General features: G+C 52.3%; 2 protein-coding genes and 2 long non-coding RNA genes across 8 annotated transcripts in view; 1 reads left to right on the plus strand and 3 right to left on the minus strand.

Moving 5' to 3' along the window:
- LOC107130459 (uncharacterized) overlaps positions 1-20556 on the minus strand; it is a 174778-nt gene that overhangs the window by 102500 nt on the left and 51722 nt on the right. For 3 of the 5 annotated variants that reach the window (XR_012416030.1, XR_012416031.1, XR_012416029.1), the window contains one exon: positions 16220-18331. This is a non-coding gene — a long non-coding RNA (uncharacterized lncRNA). Of the gene's footprint in view, positions 1-16219; positions 18332-20556 lie in introns of those variants that run through there. The other 2 variants (XR_012416032.1, XR_010588573.2) reach the window with 1 other exon arrangement.
- IRF2BPL (interferon regulatory factor 2 binding protein like) lies at positions 1339-5487 on the minus strand. The gene has a single exon (XM_045396803.2). It carries the CDS (start codon positions 4569-4571, stop codon positions 2181-2183), a length of 2391 nt encoding a protein of 796 aa, XP_045252738.2. The 5' UTR covers positions 4572-5487; the 3' UTR covers positions 1339-2180.
- LOC141406857 (uncharacterized) lies at positions 9087-11085 on the minus strand. Its single transcript, XM_073997943.1, has 2 exons — positions 10617-11085; positions 9087-10004 (listed from the first exon to the last, which is right to left on the minus strand). The coding sequence occupies exons 1-2, from the start codon at positions 10934-10936 to the stop codon at positions 9419-9421; spliced, it is 906 nt and encodes a 301-aa protein (XP_073854044.1). The 5' UTR covers positions 10937-11085; the 3' UTR covers positions 9087-9418.
- Positions 18133-20556, plus strand: part of LOC135972026 (uncharacterized) — a 43427-nt gene continuing 41003 nt past the window's right edge. The window contains exon 1 of the long non-coding RNA XR_010588575.2: positions 18133-18362. This is a non-coding gene — a long non-coding RNA (uncharacterized lncRNA). The remainder of the gene's footprint in view (positions 18363-20556) is intronic.

Below are 20556 nucleotides of genomic sequence, written 5' to 3' on the forward strand. Positions count from 1 at the left end.
ACCAGGATTAAGAGGCTGCAGCAGATCCATCAATATTGCCACTTATCCACACCCACAAACACACACGCGAGTGCGCGTGCACACACACAGTCCTGGTTTCCACCACTTCAGTGATGGCAGTGGCAAAGCAGCAACAGAATCTAAAAGGGTGTTATTAACAAGTCCCGACACCAGCCCAGCCTCCACACCGGAATTCTGGGCGAACCAGTGATTTGTTTCTCCCCAAACGTGCCTGCACCCATCCCCACTTCCCAGTCTTCCCACTCCTTTGATGGGAGTGGTGTGGGGGCTCCAAGTTTCTTACAGTCCTTCAGCCTTCTAGGGGACCATCAGGGCCGAGCTCACCCCGCCCAGGAATGAGGTGTGGCCAGGAATCAATTTGACTGGATTGCCGGGTTTTGTTTTGCTTCCTCCCTCCTGTTTTCTGCTCTTCTATTTGCCTCCCAGGAAAGTACAAGGTTCAGATCAGGTTTATTTGCCTTCCCCTACCACTGGGAGGACTCCAGGCTGCTCTTAGCCCACAGGGCTCTGCTCTAAAGGGCATTAGTCTTCTGTCCGCTTCCCCGCCTCTCTGCACCTCACAAACGCCGCCAAAAGCTGATGAGATGAATAATTGCATTGCTTCACCAGCAGGAAGGGATTTTTATTTGGTGTTGGAAGTAAACCTTTGCTTCAGGAACTAGGTTTGGGGTTTTTCCTCCTTCCTTATCCTTGGAAACCCTCTCTGATCAACTAAGTCTTCTGCCTTTAGAAGTAATTATTTAAAATAGAGGAAAGAAAACAAAGTGTAATGAATGAGGGGAAAACTGCTTTTCCCAAGGCACCAGCCTGAAGCTACTGCGGACTCTCCAGGCTGAGTGTAAGCATTTGCTCCCAGCTCTGTGGCACTTTTGTTTTAAATATGCAAAGACGGATGTCTGTCATATCTAAGCAGCAAAGCATCCTAGCTTTTCTCCTAGACTTTTCCCCACACTTGTCAAGTCACCAGCTGCATTGGGTGTCAGCCTATATTCACGGCCACAGGGCGAGGCACCAGAAAGCATTCCTGACAATGCCATTTGCAGCTGGGCCCACATCCGGGGGAAAACAGAGATGCTGAAGAGTAAACCGAAATCGCTTAGTCAGCAACTGTCGCCTCCCCAAGAGGTGAATGTAAATAGCCTGGTACCGAGGGGGAGGGGCAGCAAGGCAGCACAAGGCCTTTCCCACAGGCCAGCTCCCAGGGCTTTCAAAGGCACTAGGATTTTCCTTCTGTACTGGAGGTAGGGAGGGTGTCCCCTACGTCGGACTTGTGTGGCCTTAGCCCTAGAAAGACAAACTTGCTGACTCGGCGCAGAGTTAATATCAATTGAATTTATTACAAGTTACTAAGCTCCAAGGCACATTACAGTGTTCTGTTAACTACAGAAATGTATAAAGGACAAACAGAGCAGATTCTCCATGTCTAGCATTTCGCTCTACTGTTCAAAAGCATCCGTGCATCAATAAAGCAAAAACAAAACAACACGTGTAGATCCAACACATTCAGGTCAGTAGAAACAAACCAAAACATTTTCCCCTCACAAACTTGCAACAAAAAACATCCCATCCCCCCCCCGACACCCCCTTACCATTTTGCAAACAAAACAGAAAAACAAAACAAAACGGAACAAAATAAAGTGAAGACTTCAACACTTGGGGCAGTTTAGAAGGAAGCTTTCACCATTTTATAGCATCTTTTTTTTCTTTTTTCTTTTTTTAGGCAGCAACACTGGCCTTGGCAAAAAAAAAAAAAAAAAGTATTTTTCTTTTGTGTGTGTGTTTCCTTTCAGAGTGCATAACATTTACAAAAATACACACCAGCAGCAGTCGTTGCTAAGGGCTATTAATTCTGTACCTAGGCAAACATTCTGCCACCAAATAAATGCTAACGAATATGATGCAAATGACCCAACCGATATTATACTGCTTAACACAAACCAGCTTATCCTTCAAATGAAGAAGTTACATACCTGTTTCAAAATATAGAAACATACGACGAAAATAATGTCTATACATAAGACTAACTTTTTGCAGTTTTGTTATATTCACAATTCTACACCTTGGGGGTGAGGGAAGGGAGGGTCGAGGTGGGTTGGGGGAGGGGCCCTCAGGATTGGAGAGGAGCTGGTCTAGGGCAAAGGAGGTGGCTGCCCAGTGGTTCAAGGGTCTCTTTCCTTTTTCACTTTAACATCCCCAGCTAAGATAGTCGCGATTTCGCCTTGCATGAAGGCCCAAGGTACATTCGACCCGACTAGGGGGCATTTCTCACCGCTGGGGCAATACACCTCGCCGGTGGCCCCCTGGGCCTTGATACTCTCTCTAGAGCAAGGGAAGCAAAATTTGTGGCTGGGGACGGACGGGCACTGAACGAAATGCGTGTCCTCCAAACGTTCGTGGCAAATGGTGCAGCAGAGAGGTCCGCTGTTGGCCATGGGGGAATCCGGAATGTTTTGGGGGTGCACTTGGTCCATGCCCGGGTGGGCGCTAGGCGGCGGGGGCGCCACCTGTAAATTCAGGTCCCCATTACGTGATGCCAAGCGGCGCTGCCCCGGCACGGAGGCCGGCGAGACTGGGCTGCTGCTGTTACGCCGCGCGGACGCAGTGGTAGAGTGCACGGAACTGCCATCCTTGGGCGAGTGCGCTGTGCCCAGAGTATCTGCCACCGACATGAGGGCGGCCATGGGGGACGGACCGTTCTGGGGGGCTGACTCAGGTGGGGTGGTCCGGTTAGAATGAGGTCCCAGAGGTGGGGGCGGCGGAGGCGGACCCCCTGCCGCGTGCCCCGGCGCCGCGAAGCCCCCGGCGGACATGGTGAGCTTCAGCGCCTCGCTCTGGTTCGCCATCCACTGTTGCCTCTGCTGCTCCTCGCCCAGCTTCAGCGCGCCCTCGGCTGAGTCCGGGGGCTCCGGAGAGGCCTTCCTCTTGCGCAGGCTGGCGGCTGCGCCCCGGCCCGAGGGCGCCGCAGGCGGCAGGGTCCCGGTCCCCGGGGGTGCGCTGGGGGCGCGGCTCAGACTCACCAGCGCCGTGGGAAGCATGGGACAGCTGGCGTCCAGGTAGGGCTGGGGCAGCATGTCAGCGCCAGGCACGCCCTCCTTGAAGAAGCGCACGGCCTCGGGGAGCAGGTCCCCAAGCAAGCGCCAGTCCCCGGAGCCGTGCTTCTTTTCGTACTCCAGGTACTTGAAACCCGAGGATAGGCCCCGGCCGAAGTCCTTCATGCAGTCCTGGTACATCTGCTTGGCCACACCAGACGCACTGGAGTACACGTTGCCCGAGCCCGTGGGGTACTCAATGAACAGCTTCAATTCGTAGTCCATACCGGGCTTGGAGACCGCGTCGAAGGCGAAAACGCGGCCCAGCAGCGAGTGGTCCTTCTTGAAGCGAACCTCATAGGGCGTGCAGCCAGCCAGCGTGAGCAGCGTGTCGCGGACCATCTTGGGCTTGTTGGCCCATTCCTCGGCGCGGTTGCGCAGGCTCTCGCTCAGCTCGGCCAGGGCCTCGGCGTTGCGCTGCTTCTCCTTCAACTCGCGCTCCTGGTCTGTGCTAGACACCGAGCCGGGCCTCTTGCCACCAGCACCCACGCCCACCTCTGCCACCGACGAAGAGGTCGAAGACGACGCGGAGGACGACGTGGCCGATACACCCGGGGTACCCCCGAGACAAGCGGGGCCCCCAGGAGCCCCTGGGGGAGCAGGCGTTGGGGGCCCACGGCTGCCCAGAGCGTGGGGCGGGGGTGGGGGGAGTACTGCGGCGCTGGCCGGGCCGTTAAGCAGCGTCTGCGGCAGCAGGTTGGGGGGCACAGTAAGCTGGGGACCTCCGCCACCCCCCGGGTTGGGCAGCCCCGTCACCAGCCCACCGTGCGTCCCACGCCGAGACGCCACAGACGCCGCCGCTGAAGACGAGTTGGGACTCTGGCGGTTCAGCTCTGGGGGTCCCTCCTCCGGTGTTGGTTTGGGGAAGCCGTTTGGGCCCCCCAGGCCGTTGGGCAGCCGCGTGGCGTGGCTGCTGCTTCCCAGGCTCACCGGCGGTGGCGGGTACTCGAAGCGGCTGCGCTGTTCCACCGCGGCGGCGGCGGCGGCGGCGGCGGCGGCGGCGGCCGCGCTCAGGCCGTAGCGCTCCAGGCCAGACGGGGCCGCCAACACCGCAGGCTTGCTGGAACCATCAACGTGGTTGAGCTGTTGTTGCTGCTGCTGCTGCTGCTGCTGCTGTTGCTGCTGCTGCTGCTGTTGCTGCTGCTGCTGCTGTTGCGCGGCGGCCGCGGCCGCTGCTGCTGCTGCTGCCGCCGCCGCCGCTTCCTTAGCCGACAGGGCCACTGTCTTGACCCCGACGGGCGGCGGCGGCCCAGGGGAGCGGCCGTCCTGGAAGCAGCCGTGCGCCCGCTTCAGCTGGCGCGCGGTCTCGATCACGAACTCGATGCGATCGGCGCCCTCGTAGTTGACGCAACCGCGGCATACGGGTTCCGAGAAGTCCCAGATCATGGCCCAAGGCATGCGGGGCAGGTCGCACAGGTAGCAAGATTGTCTCCGGGACGAGGACACCTGCGCCGCCGACATGATGCCGGCCCTGGGGAAGGTAGGCCCCCGCCCGGGCTGTCTCCGCGACGCCTTCTCCTCCGGGAGGACTGGCCGGCTGGGGAGGGAGTCCGACTGCGGGGGAGGGAGGAGGGGGGGCGAGAAAGTTCTGCCCCAGGGGCTGGAGGGAACGCGAGTCTCCACCGCCGGCGCAGCGCCTCGCCGTGGGGGCTCCACCGCCCGGGCAGCGGACGGGTTCAGCCCGCTCTTCGTCCCCACTTCCTACTGCGGTTGTCTCGTCGCGAGGGGAGCTCAGGCGCCTTCTTCCTGGTGCTGCAGACTTGGGTTGGAAGCTCCCGGCCCGAGGGGAGGGGGCGAGGGTGCCCGGTGCTGGCCGCCGTTGCCTCTTGGCCCCCTCCCCGGAGTGGATGGTTCGTGGAAGCTCGAAAGGGGCTGTCTCTTCCTCTCCCCGGGGGCCCCCCTACAAGCTGCGTCCTCTCCCCGACGGGCCCCCTGGGGCGAGGGCTAGAGGGTTCAGTGCCACCCGGTGCCCGGGTCCAATCTTGCTGAAGCCGCTGCTTCCCCGGAGGACCGGGGGAGGGGGTGGCAGCCGAGAAAGGACCGTCTCCCCTTCGCAGCGTCGGCCGTTCTGCTGGCGGCGGCTGGGTTTGCACCCCGGAGGGAGCCGCCGCGGCCACTGCTTCCAGGACGCACGAGAGCAGAGGAGAGGAGGGCACGCACGCAGGCTCCCGCCGCCCCCAGGCCTGGCCGGCGCCCGGGCCGCCGCGGCTGGCGGCGCTCACGTTGGTTGCAGGGCGCTCGCGCGGCGCCTCCGCCCGGGTCGCATCCCTTCCCGCTCGTGCTCGCGCTCGCCCGGAATGTGGGGTTGTGATTGTTACTCTACGTTCCGGAGGCGCGTCTCGGCGCTCCTGCTCCGGCTGCGGCTCGCGCTGTCCCCGGCTTGGCCGCGCGGGATGCCGCCCGGGCGGAGCGCTGACGTCACCGCCATGCTCTGCACCAGTTCTCCCCCCCTTCCCTTTACACTTCCTCTGTGGAGCCCACTTGTTGCTCCGGAAAGGCGCATGCGCGGCAGGTTGCCCAGATTCCTCCCAGCCGGCCCCTCCTCCGCGCCTCCGCCCTCCCCTCCCCCCTCGCCGTGTGTGTACAACAGCTGAGGCCCGGCGAGCTAATGCTGGAAGTCCAGAGCTGGGGGTGGAAATTAAACAGACGATGACCTTTCCTTTCCCTGCCCGGCATTCCCAAGTAAAAACGCATTTAAGAACCACTAGCGTCGTTTCCGATCCCTGCTCCCCACCCCACCCCCAAGCCTCGGCAGTGAATTTAAATGTCCTGTTTCAGGATTTTTCGCCGTGAATTTCGTATAAGGTATTAACCATTTCATCTGTGATTGAACCTTATCCCCCCCCTCCGACGGGGATGTTACATTCATCGCCACCACTGATGCCGAAGCACCTGCAAAATTAACTGTTTTACAATCTTCCAGAAACTGTGTTTTCTATTTATTTTTGTGCCCTGATCTAGGAACCTGGGCTTCAACGATGGAGCTAAATGAATTCAGAGTGCGCTACCCTTCCCCCTAGCCGCACTCTAAAAATTTTGGCTGAACGTCTGAAGAAGATACGAGCACCCCGAGGCCTTTAAGGAAAACCGTCAACTGGCTGCGCACAGCTGCAGTTGAGGGCAGGGAGGGGTAGGGGCCGGAGAGGCCAAACAGGTGAGTGGTTTTTCTAGAGTTTGATTTTTAAAAGGTAGGGGCAGCATTTAATAATACTGGTATCTTTTTGTAAAGCACAGTCGCAGTTTTCAAAGTTATTTCTGAGGCGCTGTGATCTCACTCCATGCTGCCCCAGAAGGCAGAACAAGGCCGTGATTTCTTTTTTCTTTTTTTTTTTTTTTTTTTGAGACGGAGTCTCGCTCTGTCGCCCAGGCTAGAGTGCAAAATGGCGCGATCTCCGCTCACTGTAACCTCTGCCTCCCAGGTTCTAGCGATTCTCCCGCCTCAGCCTCCCGAGTAGCTGGCCTAAGGCACCTGCCATCAGGCCCGGCTAATTTTTTGTATTTTTGTAGAGACAGGGTTTCACCATGTTGGCCAGGGTGGTCTTGAACTCCTGACCTCAGGTGATCCTCCTGCCTCGGCCTCCCAAAGTGCTGGGATTACAGGCATGAGCACCACGCCCGGCCAAGGCGGTGATTTCTTTTGCCTTATAAGATCACTGCTCATCAGTATTGCTTATGACACAACGGATTTGTTGGTCGTAGCTCTAGTTGGGGCATTTCTATTGATTATTCTAATTATTGGGTTTGCTTTTTTTTTATTTCATGAAAACTGAGATAATCCCAGGGAAGGCTGGAGAAGGGAAAGCAATATAATGGGATTTCGGGTTCTGGAGTCTGGCCAGCAGATAGAAATTTCCTCTCCATCACTTACTGGCTTTGCACCCTTAAGCTGGTTACTCACAAAATCTCTTTTCCGTCTGTAAAATGGAATGGTAGCTCCCATCTTATTAGGGTTAGACGGAATGGTAGCTCCCATCTTATTAGGGTTGTTTGAAATTTCAACTTGGGTTTTTTGTTTTTCTGAGATAGGATCTTGCTCTGTTGCCCAGGCTGGAGTGCAGTGGTACACTCGCAGCTCACCACAGCCTCACCTCCCAGGGTCAAGCAATCCTTCCACCTCAGCCTCCCTAGTAGCTGGGACTGCAGGCATGTGCCATTACACCTGGCTAATTTTTTTGTATTTTTGGAAAGGGATGGGGTTTTGCCATGTTGCCCAGGCTGGTCTCGAACTCCTGGGTCCAAGTAATGTACCCACCGTGGCCTCCCAAAGTGTTGAGATTACAGGCATGAACCACCTCACCCAGCCTCAATTTGTTTCTCGTCATAATAGGAGATAACGCTTACTTAGACTTGCCATGGGACACTTAGTAAACTAGGTGGCTTACTTGCATTATCCTTAATATTATCTACATTATTAAGGGGATATTATCTATAGTATTTTGTTATTGTTTTGAGACAGAGTCTCACTCTGTCACCCAGGCTGGAGTACAGTGATGTGATCTCAGCTCACTGCCACCTTCACCTCCCAGGTTCAAGCGATTCTCCTGCCTCAGTCTCCTGAGTAGCTGGGGGTAACAGGCACCCGCCACCACACCCAGCTCATTTTTTGTATTTTTAGTAGACACGGGGTTTCACCATGTTGGCCAGGCTGGTCTCGAACTCCTGACCTCAGGTGATCCTCCTGCCTCAGCCTCCCAAAGTGCTGGGATTACAGGCATGACCCACCATGCCCGGCCTATTATAGTATTAAACCCTTAACATTATCTAAAGGGTAGATTCTTTTACCTCCATTTTACAAACCAGGAAAGTAAAGAAGCTATATAACTTGCCCACAGCCATTAGTGATGGAGCTGGGATTTGAATCCAGTAAATCTGATTTGACAAGCTCAGGCTCACAGAGATGGTTTGGGGTGCTCAAAATTCCCATCAGCCCCAGTTGATCTGGTGTTATATACAATCTTCCGTAAGTACTATGCCAATACACCTTCATATCCAACCCCCAGCCTCCCCTTCCAAGCGCATTTGTACCACTGAGTTCTATATACAGAAGCTGTCGATCTGCCACTACCAGACTGTAAACTAAGTACACCATACAGAATGGAGAGCAGTGTCGGACTCACAGTGTTAGTTATTATCAGTATTGATACTAGTGTTGGTACTATTGCTGGTTAACATGTGACAGTACTTTGTAAATTGCATAAAATGTAAGGATTACTATGCTTATCACTCTCATTACTACTAATTGCAATAAAGTTCAGTGGAAGCAACAAGAGATACTTACTCTTTTTTTGACAGTTGACTTCCAGAGCCTATTCCCCTATCCAACACTTCCCAGAGCCCCAATCTCCCACTCATTCTGGGGCCCCCAAGTGCAAAGGAAAGGCGAGTTTTTAAGGACAGAAAAGGAGGAGGAGGAGCCCTAGGGAGCCCCTCTTTCATCTCAAAGCAGCCAGATTTCTGTTTTTGCAAAACAGTGAGCTCACTGTGCACTCCAGAGCAATAATAAACTTTCTCTGGCCTGCTGGCACTTTGCAGTGATTCCTCTGCAAAGAACTGCTTGGGGAGCATTGCCTCACTCTCCCAGACTTCAGCCCTCCCCACACCACAGCTACCCTGGAGTGAGTCAAAACATAGGGGTGGGAAATGGTTTGACATCCCCGCCAGCCTGGGGCTCCTTAGCTTTGGCTCGGCTGGGTGACCCATTTCTTTACATTAATATTTATTCAGCCCTTCCCTTTATTAAACCAAAAATATTGGGAAAATAGCAACTTAGCCACAACCCTCCAGCCAGGCTGCTAGAGAAAGCAAGTTGGATTCTATGTCATGGTGTTATGTTTGGTATGCACACACATATGTCTCCATCTCCCTGTCTGTCTCTGTCTTCACTGTTACTAAAGGAGATATATATACACACATACATGCCGGGGTGCCTTCAGACACACTGAGTTAGAAATCAACGTGTATTTAAACAGACTTCCATTACAGTCTCATGATCCTTTAATTTATAAAACACAGCTCTCTCCAAACCCCCCCCCCAAAAAAAATCACCATCATTTGTGGTATCTCATGTTGCCTGTCTGAGATGGCCGTTTGAGGATGTGTGAGAGACGGTGAGAGGCAAGAACTCCAATGTTCTGGAGGTGGGTTTTCTCCCCGAAGAAGAGTCCCGTGCAACAAAACTATGACAACAGTGGAAAGGAACTGGAAAGGATTTGGGAGGGGGTTGGTGGAGGTGGAGGAGCCTCAACGTAAACTGCCAGGTGCAGAGACTCACAGAACTCTGTCCATGGGGTCTGGGAGACAAGCAGAGACTAGCAGAGCCGGGCGCCAAACGGCGATATCGTCTTCCCAAAGTTCCTTCCTATGTCGCTTTCCCCACCCAGCTTGCCATCTGGGCTGGCATCCTCAGAGAACCCTGCTGTAAACTGGAGCAAAAGGTCAGCTTTCCACCTGGCCCTTCCGGAGCACCACAGCCCAAGGTTACTAGTGGTGAGAAGGTCGCTAGGCGCGCACTTCGAAGCTCCCTGCAGTCTTCTGCCCCCGCCGTTTTGTGGCAGAGACAGGGCGGATGAGTGTGTGGGGGGGGCGGGGGGTACTCTTGGCCTGGCATCCCTGCAGTCAGCTGGCTCAACCTTCGAGGAGGCCCGGGCTGAACCTCGCGTCACCCCGCTGCAACGCGCGCCGCCAAGCGCTCCAGCGAGAGAAAGGCCTTTTTTGGTAACAGCCCCGCGGTAAGCGGGACCCACTTCTCTGGCCTGCGAGATCCGCCTCGGAGAAGATGAAAACAAACGTCTGGGTTGGGCCCTCCTCTGGCCTTTCCACGGCCCCTGATCGCCGCGCGTCAGGAACCCCAGAGGCGCAGTTTGAGCCCTGGGCCTGTAGAGACGCGCAAAGGGGCTGTGGAGGGTGGGGGAAGGGAGATAGCAAGATGATATACGCTTTTACTCCCAGGCCCATTCCGTGGCGGAAGTATTTGCCTTTCCCTAAAGGAGTAATCCCGATATTTGGGGAAAAAAAGTATTAACTTAGGCCAGGGCGTAGGGTTACGCAAGAGCCACTCGAGCATGAAATCCCAGGAACAACGTGATTCGCTGAGCAGCCCCGGGAGGAGGGGAGCCTGCACCGCCTGCCAGGACCTGCCCAGCCTGGGGCGCGCGGGCAGTCGGGCTCTCAGTGCAAAATCGGGTGGAAGGAAAAGGAGGGCGGGCGTAGTGGTTGGTGCAGGCACAGTGGCCACAGCGAGGGATGGATCTCTGACTGATTTCTTCCTGGAGGGGCGGGGAACAGGGAGGGGAAGAAAGGCGCGGGGAGTCGCGTCTGGTTCCTGCCTCCTCCCCGCTTCCTCTCTTTGCCCGTGTGCCAGGATGGGAGAGCCCAGCGCTGTCCTCAGCAAAAGCTGGTGTGGTTTTTTTAGGTCCAAAAATAAAGGAACCCTGGAATGAGCCGCCCAGGGACCAGGCCTAGAGGAAAAAAAGAGGGAAGAGCCAGACAAGGGTGCTATTCACTGACCTGGTTGGGTTAAAACAAATACCCACACCCCAAAAAGGGGAGTTGGAGAGGAAGGAAGCCTTGGACGGCAAGAGTAGGCAGAAAGCTGGCGGGGCGGCCGACCAGGCCACAGGTGCGCAAACCCCGGGACCCTCCACCCCGCCGGGCGCGCGCCTGGGCCTCAGCAGGGGGTAGGAGTGCCAGCCAGTTCCCACTGGCCCGCACCGACCTGGGGATTTCCATCGCCGGCTACGGAGACCCGTTGCCGCCGGCGCTTTCCTGCTGGGGCCACCAGAAGGCGGGGCCTCAGAGCGGGAAGCCCCTCCCTGCAGCCTCGCCATCCCTCAGTCAGGTCTGGTACACGGGGCAGCTGTCACTGCCGTGCCTGGTTGGGATGGATGGGCCAGGACCCTTAAATATTTTGGCTTGCGTGAGCTGGGTATTTCAACCCGAAACTCAGGAGAGAGGGAGGAAGGGAGGGCGCTTAGCATTTGGGTACATATTTACATTGTGTTGTTTAACTTGGACTTGGCTGACCCTAAACAGCTGTGTGAACTTGAGCAAATCACTTGAATTTCGGTTTCTTCATCCGTAAAATGGCAAAAAATTACACTGCCTCCTTTGCCTGCCTCGTTGATCTGTGTGGAAGACAATATAATGCGCTTAATAAAATGTAAGACATTATTAACAATATAATGACCAACATTTGTCTAGGGCTCCGAAGTGCATTCCCAGACATTATTTCACCAATCCCTACACCAACCCTGTGAAGTAGGTGTTACTTTCATCAACCTCCTGTATAGGTGAGTAAAGCCAAGTCCAGAATTACTGGAAACGAGGTTCTCTGGCTGTAAAACTGGCATTTCTTCTTTCACCCCGCCTGTTGCTATAGCCTTTTGAGGGTCTCAGATGCTCCTGAGAAACTGCAAGAAATTAAAACCTCTCTCCCCATAGGAGTTTACAGGTTCACGTCCCAGTAGATGCAAGGTTATACATAAATTAGCACAGGTTATTATGGAGTTAAAATCACCATCCAGCTTTGAAGCAAAATTGAGTAGTTATGCTTTCCCGGCATCCTGTAAAACCATTCTCTTTCTTCCTGCCTTTTTTTTTTTTTCTTTTTCTTTCTTTTTTTTTTTTTTTCTTTGAGAGAGTCTCACTTTGGTTGCCCAGGCTGGAGTGCAGTGGTGCCATCTCGGCCCACTACAGCCTCAAACTCCCTGGCTCAGATGATTCTCCCACCTCAGCCTCCTGAGTAGATGGGACTGACTACAGGTGTGTGCCACCACGCCCAGCTAATTTTTTATTTTTTAATTTTTAGTATATAAAAAAAAAGATGGGGTTTTGCCATGTTGCCCAGGCTGGTCTCAAACTCCTGGACTCAAGCAATTCACCTGCTTGGGCCTCCCAAAGTGCTGGCATTACAGGCATGAGCAACCACGCTTCACCCATGCTGGAGTGCACTGGTACGATCTCAGCTTACTGCAGCTTTCACCTTCGAAGCTCAAGTGATCCTCCCACCTCAGCCTCCAGAGTAGCTGGGACTACAGGCATGCGCCACCCCATACCCAGCTAAGCTTTTTATTTTTTGTAGACACAGGGATCTCACTATGTTGCCCAGGCTTGTCTCTTCAGGGCTCAGGCAGTTCTCCCACCTCAGCCTCCCAAAGTACAGAGATTACCACGACACCGGGTCTCTTCCTGCCTTTTCTATATCCTGGTCCTTGGCAGAGGTGATGGAGGAAAATCTGAAGTTCTAGAACTCACTGAAGCATTTAGGAATTTACTGAGGACAGCAGCATTTTAAACGTGCACTCCTGAGAAAGACCCCAGGTTGAAAAATAAAGAGGAAGGAGGAAAATGAAGAGAGTGCATTTTATAGTGGAAGGAGCCTCTTCTCATACCCAAAAGTCATATCACACAAGTAATGTGCGCCACCTTATACGGGTCACACCAGCTGTGTAGACACTCCCCCAATATGTACTGTCCTGTTCTTAGGCTGGGGGCCACTTGACTGTGGCAGGCTACAGTCCTCAAAGCACTTCTGGCCACCAGGTGCAGTGCAGTTGTGCACACCTATAGTCCCAGCTACTTGGGAGGCTGAGGTGAGAGGATCACTTGAGCCCAGGAGTAGTTCGAGACTGCAGTGAACTATGATTACACCACTGCATTCCACCATTCCACCCTGGGTGACAGAGCAAGACCCTTTTTTTTTTTTTTTTTTTTTTGAGACAGAGTCTCACTCTATTGCCCAGGCTGGGGTGCAGTGGCGTGATCTCAGCTCACTGCAACCTCCACCTCCTGGGTTCAAGCGATTCTCCTGTCTCAGCCTCCCAAGTAGCTGGGATTACAGACGCCTGCCAGCATGCCCAGCTGATTTTTGCATATATTGTTTCATGGGGTTTCACCATGTTGGCCAGACTAGTCTCGAACTCCAGACCTCAGGTGATCTGCCCACCTCAGCCTCCCAAAGTGCTGGGATTACAGGCGTGAGCCACTGCACCCAGCCTTCATCTCTTAGAGAGAAAAAAAAAGCACTTCTAGCCAAGGGTAGGTGTATAGCCCTGACATCAAACCTGGCCTAGGCATCATTGGAGCAAGAAAGCCAGGAAACAAAGGGACCCCTCCAACACATCTAGAGGACCACCATATTTTAACCTGAACTCCCTCTCTGGCCATACACAGAAGAGTAAGCTTGATAGGTCCCTGGTGTGAAACTATTCTCAGTACTTACATTTTGTTTTGAAGCTGAAACTTGGCTACCAGACGGCCTGGTGGGTTTCTGTTCCCCAACTCCTTAACCAGTGCCCTTCCATTTACCATTCATTCAGTTACTCAACTATTTATTTAGGGAGCACTTTCTATCTCAGTGCCAGATGAACCGAGCCAGACTGGCTCTAGCCCAGAATCTAGAAGCTTCCATTTCCTCCTAGGTGTCCTACTTTCCTGATGCAATAGCCCAAAAGTCATAAGAGGCAGAGCTTGTTCAACACTCCCACCAGCCACATGACTGACTTAGAGCAATCTATTTATTCTCTCTGGGACTCCATTTCTTCACCTGTCAAAGGTTGATATTAAAACCTGTTCCCCTACTTCGGGGGTTTGCTATGAAATTCTGTATGTTAATGCCTAGGGCTGTAGAAAGGCGAGACACTGTGACAAATCTTTTTTCCAGCGCTAAGCCCTTCGAGGTAAAATAGGTGGAAAGCCAGGCCTGCCGCTAAGCCCTGTCCACTCTCTTCATCTTGCCCTTGGAGGGCCTCTTCCTGGGGGACCAATCTAGCATGTCCGAGTCCTTCTGGGCTGACAAACAAGCAATGACAGGCTCTAGGCCTAAGAGCTGGAGGAAGACAATAGTAAGGTTAGGCTGTTTTTTTCTCATCTCTCCTAGAGAGACAAGGATATCCCCTCCCCACATCCCTGGTGGTGGCAGTGAAGCTGGGAGCAGTTGGATTTATTTGGGGCTTTAACTTTTTTTTTTTTTTTTTTGGCCAATTTGGAAAGAAAAGAGGCAATGACCTCTTCTTTAAAACACAAAACTAGGCAGGAAGTGTACTGGGCCTGAGTGGCAGGGACTAAGGGTGTAATTACAGGTTTTTGTTCAGCATTTTCAAGTAATTAAATCCAAAGGAAAGCGAGCCTAGCAGAGGCTTCTTGGATGCAGGGCAGACAAGAGCTGTGTGTATTGGCCGGGCGCGGTGGCTCAAGCCTGTAATCCCAGCACTTTGGGAGGCCGAGACGGGTGGATCACGAGGTCAGGAGATGGAGACCATCCTGGCTAACACGGTGAAACCCCATCTCTACTAAAAAATACAAAAAACTAGCCGGGCGAGGTGGCGGGTGCCTGTAGTCCCAGCTACTCAGGAGGCTGAGGCAGGAGAATGGCGTAAACCCGGGAGGTGGAGCTTGCAGTGAGCTGAGATCCGGCCACTGCATCCCAGCCTGGGCGACAGAGCAAGACTCCGTCTCAAAAAAAAAAAAAAAAAAAAAAAAAGAGCTGTGTGTATGTGTGTGTTTTGTGTGTGTTGGGATGGGGAGGAGAGGCAGGAGGTGAGAAATGGATTTGCTTTTCAGGCTAAGAAGAAGCGGGCTTCTCGTCTTTATTAATATTTTTACATTGCTTTTTCCAAAAGGTAGCCGATTATTCATCTTTTATTCAGTGCTGCTGCCCTCTCCTTGGTGACATTTTCAGCGTGCACAGCCTTCTAGGCACTGATTTTCCTTTCGTGCCAACTCTCCCCCTCCCCACTTTTTCATATTCCCGCTTTCTGCCTGGTTGCCCACACAATAAACCCACTGCAAAATCCACAGCCAGCTTTCTTGCCTACAGTTTCCATCCCAGCGACCTCCGACTCTGCAGAATAGTCTCTCCTTTTGTTTTAAACATCTTCTGGCTTTCCTTGTTCCGCTTTAAAATACTTCTTACCACCACCATCCCTACCCAGCCTCCCCCGTGGCTGCCTCGGTTTCCTTTTGGGACAAGCAATCTGTGTGCACAAGCACACCTGGTTTGCAACGCCCAGAGCGTTTGAAATGGGTTCGAAACCTAGAGATGCGCGGGCTTCTCTCTCCTCCCCTCCCCTTCCTTCCCTCTCCCTGGGCCTTTGGTGTCCCTCCGACGTTCGCTGGACGTTGTGAAGTGACAAGCAAGAAAGGATCTACTGTCTGCTCACATTTTTAAGGGCAGGAAACCTGACCCACCCCCAGACCACGCACCCCAAGGAGGGGCACTTGCATTTTCCGGGAAGGCGGGCCTCTACTAGGGTTAGCTGGGGCCGGCCTGGAGGCTGCCCTCTCCTTTCTTCCTTCTCCTACCCCCACCCCACATCATGCCCGCAGATTACCGCCCCCACTTCCCCCTCCAGTCCCCTTCACCTACTCTTCCCAAGAACAGATTGTTTATCAGAACGGGCAGCCAAGAAACCTACTCCTGTTTCTGGCCTCTGCCAGAGATTAATCACACTTGGGAATGGCACAAAACTTGACTGTGTTGGGGCGGGGTGAGGCGTGGGGGGTAGGGAGGTGGGGAGATGTGGGGTTGGGGGGGTAGTTAAAAGGAAAGACCAATAAATTTGACAAGGTGACCAAATCGGGGTTACCGCTACCTCTCCCCGCCTTTATTTTAGTAAGTCAGTGCAGAGGACGGAATTCTACTTCATTCCCACTCCCTCTACCCCCACCCCCAATTACCTTCCTCCTTCTCTAGGTCTTCATGTTTGATGCTTTAATAGTACTCACTGGCTTTTAATTCTGATTAACATTCTCAGCTGGTGTGTGTCTGTGCGCGCGCGCGTGCACGCGCGCGCGTTGGGGCTTGGCAAGACACACTCAAACCGGACTGCCTGACAAATCCCCCCTTTTCATCCTTCTCTTTGAAATGACATCAAGATGGACTTGTAGGGGGCAGGGATGAAGAGAGGAGGCACGGAAAAAAGAGAGGGAGGGGGAAGTAATTTATGTGCTTTTCTAAGGCAGCTAGTAAAATTCCTAAGGGAGAACAAATGCCAAAATTGACTGTCTTGGTGTATTTTAGACCCGATCGTCAGGGTGAATCATGTCAGGGCTTTGCAGTGGACCTGCAGCCTGGGAGCTGAAGACAGGGACACGAAACATCCCTGTGGCTGGGAGGTGCCCTTCTGAAGGAGGCGGGAGATGGGTATTTGCTCTTACCAGACTCCTCTCCATCAGGATTTTTTTTTTTTTCCTAATTCATTGCAAGATGGAGTTTTTTTTTTTTTTTTTTTTTAAATTGGCACTGATAAAGAAAAGCCAGGGATAGAAAACTCCCCATAAAACACGGCCCCCAAAGGGAAGTGCAAAACCCATTTGATGCAAAATATAGATATCTTCACCCTGGATTTTTCCCCCTTTGCTTTACAACTCTGCAGACATCAGGTTAGCAAAAGGTAATAAATAGTCCTTGCACAGCAGGGTCTGGACTAGTGAAAACAGTTTACTGAAATTAATGGGCCTCGCTTGAACCAAAACCTCCACTTTGGAATTAATGCCAGACATAGTTTTCCTGAACTCTATCCAACCGCCTAAGCGGCAGACAATTTTCATTCTATTTGTGCTGGAAAATAAAGCCCAAGCCCTTGATCTCAGTGTAGATTTTCATTAAAAAAAAAAAAAAAAAAAGTACAGTGAATACTGTGCCAATTTCCACTTTCTGCCCGCAGAAGCCCTTGTGCTCTGGGCTGTGCGTGACGGTCAGAAGTTATCTGGTAAACTTTGCATTGAAAACCATCTCCGAACTCACTCCCCATCGGTGGCCTCAGAGCTTTCACCATGACATCTGAGAGATTCAAGGAAAGCTCCAGAAACAGGCTCAGCTCTCAATAACAACCCTCTTCCCTACAGATCTTAGAAAGGCTGAATCTGAACAACGCTGCCTGCAAGACCTCCATTCCTACCCTAAATAAAGCGCCAAACCATCCAACCGAAACCCACCCCTCCTCCCCCGGTACTCAAGTGTCTACAGCTCTGAGGCTCCCTTTATTTTTATTTTTATTTTTATTAATGTATTTTTAAGGCTGAAAGGCACACACACCACACGCGTTCACACCCAGTGGTTATGGGGTTTTGGCAGGTACGCGGAGACCCGGTGCCCCAGCTGTCAGTGTCTGATCCCAACCCCTCCTCCCCCTCCCTGCGTTATTTATTAATAAAAGCCTGGTCGTGGGCAGCCGGCGTTCTGGTTTTCATTGTACAGTCTGCACTGGTGACACAGGACATGTGGAAAATTTTGAGAGCACTGCGGTGAATAGTGTGGAGGGGGAGCGTGAGCAGGGGGAGGGGAGGGGAGGGAGGGGAGCGAGTTACTTTTTAGCTTCCGCTAAGTACTTGGCGGCTCGCCAGGCCCGGAGGATTCTGGGAAGCGAAAACCTCCCCAGTATAAACTGCCAGCTTTAAGCAGCCCTGACAGTTCTGCTCCTTCCAAACTTGGCAGCCGTTCAAAGTGCTCTTTCATTTGAAATGCTGGAAGCCTGCCATGTGCAATGCAGATTTGCTGTGCCTGTGCGCAGAAGGAACTGATAAATGCCGTTGCAGTTGCCATGGGGACAGGAGGCTATCAGAATGGCCTTGTGATCCGCAGCCTCTCTGCGCGGCAGGCTCTCGCTCTCTCCCTCCCGCCCCTCCTCCCTCTAGTCAGTGAGATGGTGAAATAAATGTTCTGGAAAAAGGTTAACCCTCCCCGCTCTGGTTCCGAGGCTGAGAGGAGGTTAACCTCTAAGCACTTCCTTGGCCTTAAGTGCCAGCCCGGAGCACAGGTCTCAGGGCCGTCCTTGGGTGGGTCACCATCCTCCCGCTCTCCTCTTTCACACCCCCAGCTTTCTTCCTGCTCCCTGGGGGCTTTCACAAAGCGGTGTTTTTAATAGAGCTTTTCAGCAAGCCCTAGTGTAAGTATTTGAGTCATCAAAACCCGGATGTAAACACAGCAGCCCTGCATTCTGCACAGTTTGCGTGTATTTTATCTTTTTAATAATATTTAGCTGGCAACTTAAAACTGCAAGGATGCCAGATATTTTAGCCAGCCACTTACATCATGCAGCATCCATCTTGAGGAGAGTGGCGCCGGGTCCTTTCCTTGTTCTCTTGCTCCCTGCCGCCTACCTGAGACCGCAGGAAATCTGGGTCTTTCTGAAGGCATCTTCTTGTGGTGTAGTCCCCTTGGAACCGCGGCCTTTAGAATGAACATGACATCACCTTGGGCAACAACGACAGAGGGTGCGTGCCTGTAGGAGACAAGACACGGGGAGATCCAAGGTGAAACATCTATCATTTACGCTGCGCCAATTTCAGGTGTGTGAGGGTGCACAGTCTGGATCATCGGCCCCCCATTTAGCACAAACTGCCGTTTGAAACACAGTTTGATTTAATGTACAGAAACAAAATAGCACATTCAGATTTGGTATATTTTCAGGCCTGTAATGCCAACACTCCGGGTGGCCTGTTTAATGGGGAAAAAATGAAATATTCCACTCCAGCCCAGGCCTATGGAAACCAAAGAGGTTTAGTGATTTATTTACATTGGGGGTAAAAACGGTGAGCAGTATTCCTTCTCAGCTCACTACTTCCTGAAGGTTTCCTGAACCTAAACCTTCGTTAACATCCCAGGAAGAAAACTTATTTTTCCTGTGGCTTTCAAAATTTTCTGCTAAATATATTTCGGCACACTGTTTATCTTGGGCATCAGCTTTCAGACCTTTATGCACTTTTAACACCTTGAGGCTGTTTCACTGAAAAATGGTGTATGTTAATTAAAGAGGACTTTATGTGCTGGGCATTAAGGCAGGGGGGATTTCTGTTTTGATCTGTTTGTATAATGAGGGCTTCAGGATGAAACACAAGTCAGAGGCCTGTTAGCTTCTTGAAGCCCTTTTGACAAAGCAGGACCTTGAATGTGGGCCGTTGTATTCAAACCCTTCAAGACCACAGAATGTTGAACTGAACGAAGTAGTTCTTCCTAAGTGCGTGGTGAACATGGAGGCCAGGACAGGAGAAAGACTGAAAATGCCCCAAGTTCCTGGGGCTTAGCTGCAATTTCTTTGAACTTGACTCTCTCTGGGTGTCTGCTCATGATTGTCAGGGCAGCTCTGGCCAAGGCGATGCACTCTGTCTCGCTGGAATTTCCTGATTCCAAAGTAGTCCCTTCCAAATAAATAATCAACAAACGCCATCTGCTTCACCTTGCCAGCAGGCACAGAGCTGAAAGGTTAGCTAAAACCCACAATTTTTAGGAGCAGTTGGCCCTTGAGACATTTCAAGATAGGTTTCGGCTTGGAATTAAACTAGAGTTGGAGGCAGAAATCAGGTGATTCAGACAGCAACCTCCCCCCGCCCCCCACCCGCCAACTTCCCCAGACAGTCCAGGCAGCTGGGTTTTTGGCTCTCGCAGCTGCTAAGCTTTGGCAAGCCAAAAGCATATTTCGTGGTGGTGATTCCTTTCCCAGGTTGACGGACATGTTTCTGTACTGAGCACAAGGCATGTTTCCTGACTGTGTGTGAATCAGAGGCTGCATTTTAATCCAGGGCTTCTGGTGACAGTTTTAAGCTGGATGAACAAAGCAGACCCTGACATGTCCCTATCATCAAGGTCAAGAGATAAAGAATCTATCCTAAATGTTCGCCACCTCTAGCCCAGATGTATTACATTTATTTATTTATTTATTTTTGTTTTGTTTTGTTTTTTGAGGTGGAGTCTTGCTCTGTCGCCCAAGCTGGAGTGCAATGGGGCAATCTCAGCTCACTGCAACCTTCACCTCCCAGGTTCAAGCAATTCTCTTGCCTCAGCCTCCCAAGTAGCTGGGATTACAGGCGTGTGCTACCATGCCCGGCTACTTTTTGTATTTTTAGTAGAGACAGGGTTTTGCCATGCTGGCCAGGCTGGTCTCGAACTCCTGATCTCAGGCGATATGCCCTCCTCAGCCTCCCAAAGTTGCTGGGATTACAGGTGTGAGCCACCATGCCCAGCTATTTTTTTTTAATTATGCCAAGAGCAGCCACCACCCCACAAGTCAATGGATGCCCATGTTCATGTGTCAGATGTTACCCTTCTCTCTGTCAGTGCTTTTGTGGTGTTTGCTTCTTTGTTGGCTTTGGTGAGAAGATTTACAAAAGCCATTTTGGATCCTTGAGTGCCTTCCCAGATTGAGGCAAGCCCCAAGATTCCAAACAGCCTTGACCTTGTCTTTGTCATCCCATTACAGCAGGGAAGATAACCAGGGGAGTCCTCGGTGTGGCCCCTCCATACCAGGGCCTGGAGAGCCAGCTTCCCAGAAATCCATGGATTAGGAAGCTCTGTCGTGGGCCAGTTCAGGAGCGGCAGGGGGAACAACTCCCTTTTATTTTGTTTTCTAGCATGTGACCAGAATGCTGCCAGCTAATTTTAACCCCACCAAAGTACTGCTGGAAAAAAAAAAAAAAAAAAAAAACTATCTTGCATCTGGAGAGAGAAATG

The sequence above is a fragment of the Macaca fascicularis genome, chromosome 7, assembly GCF_037993035.2.
Source record: "Macaca fascicularis isolate 582-1 chromosome 7, T2T-MFA8v1.1".
In the NCBI taxonomy this organism is placed as follows: Eukaryota; Metazoa; Chordata; class Mammalia; order Primates; family Cercopithecidae; genus Macaca; species Macaca fascicularis.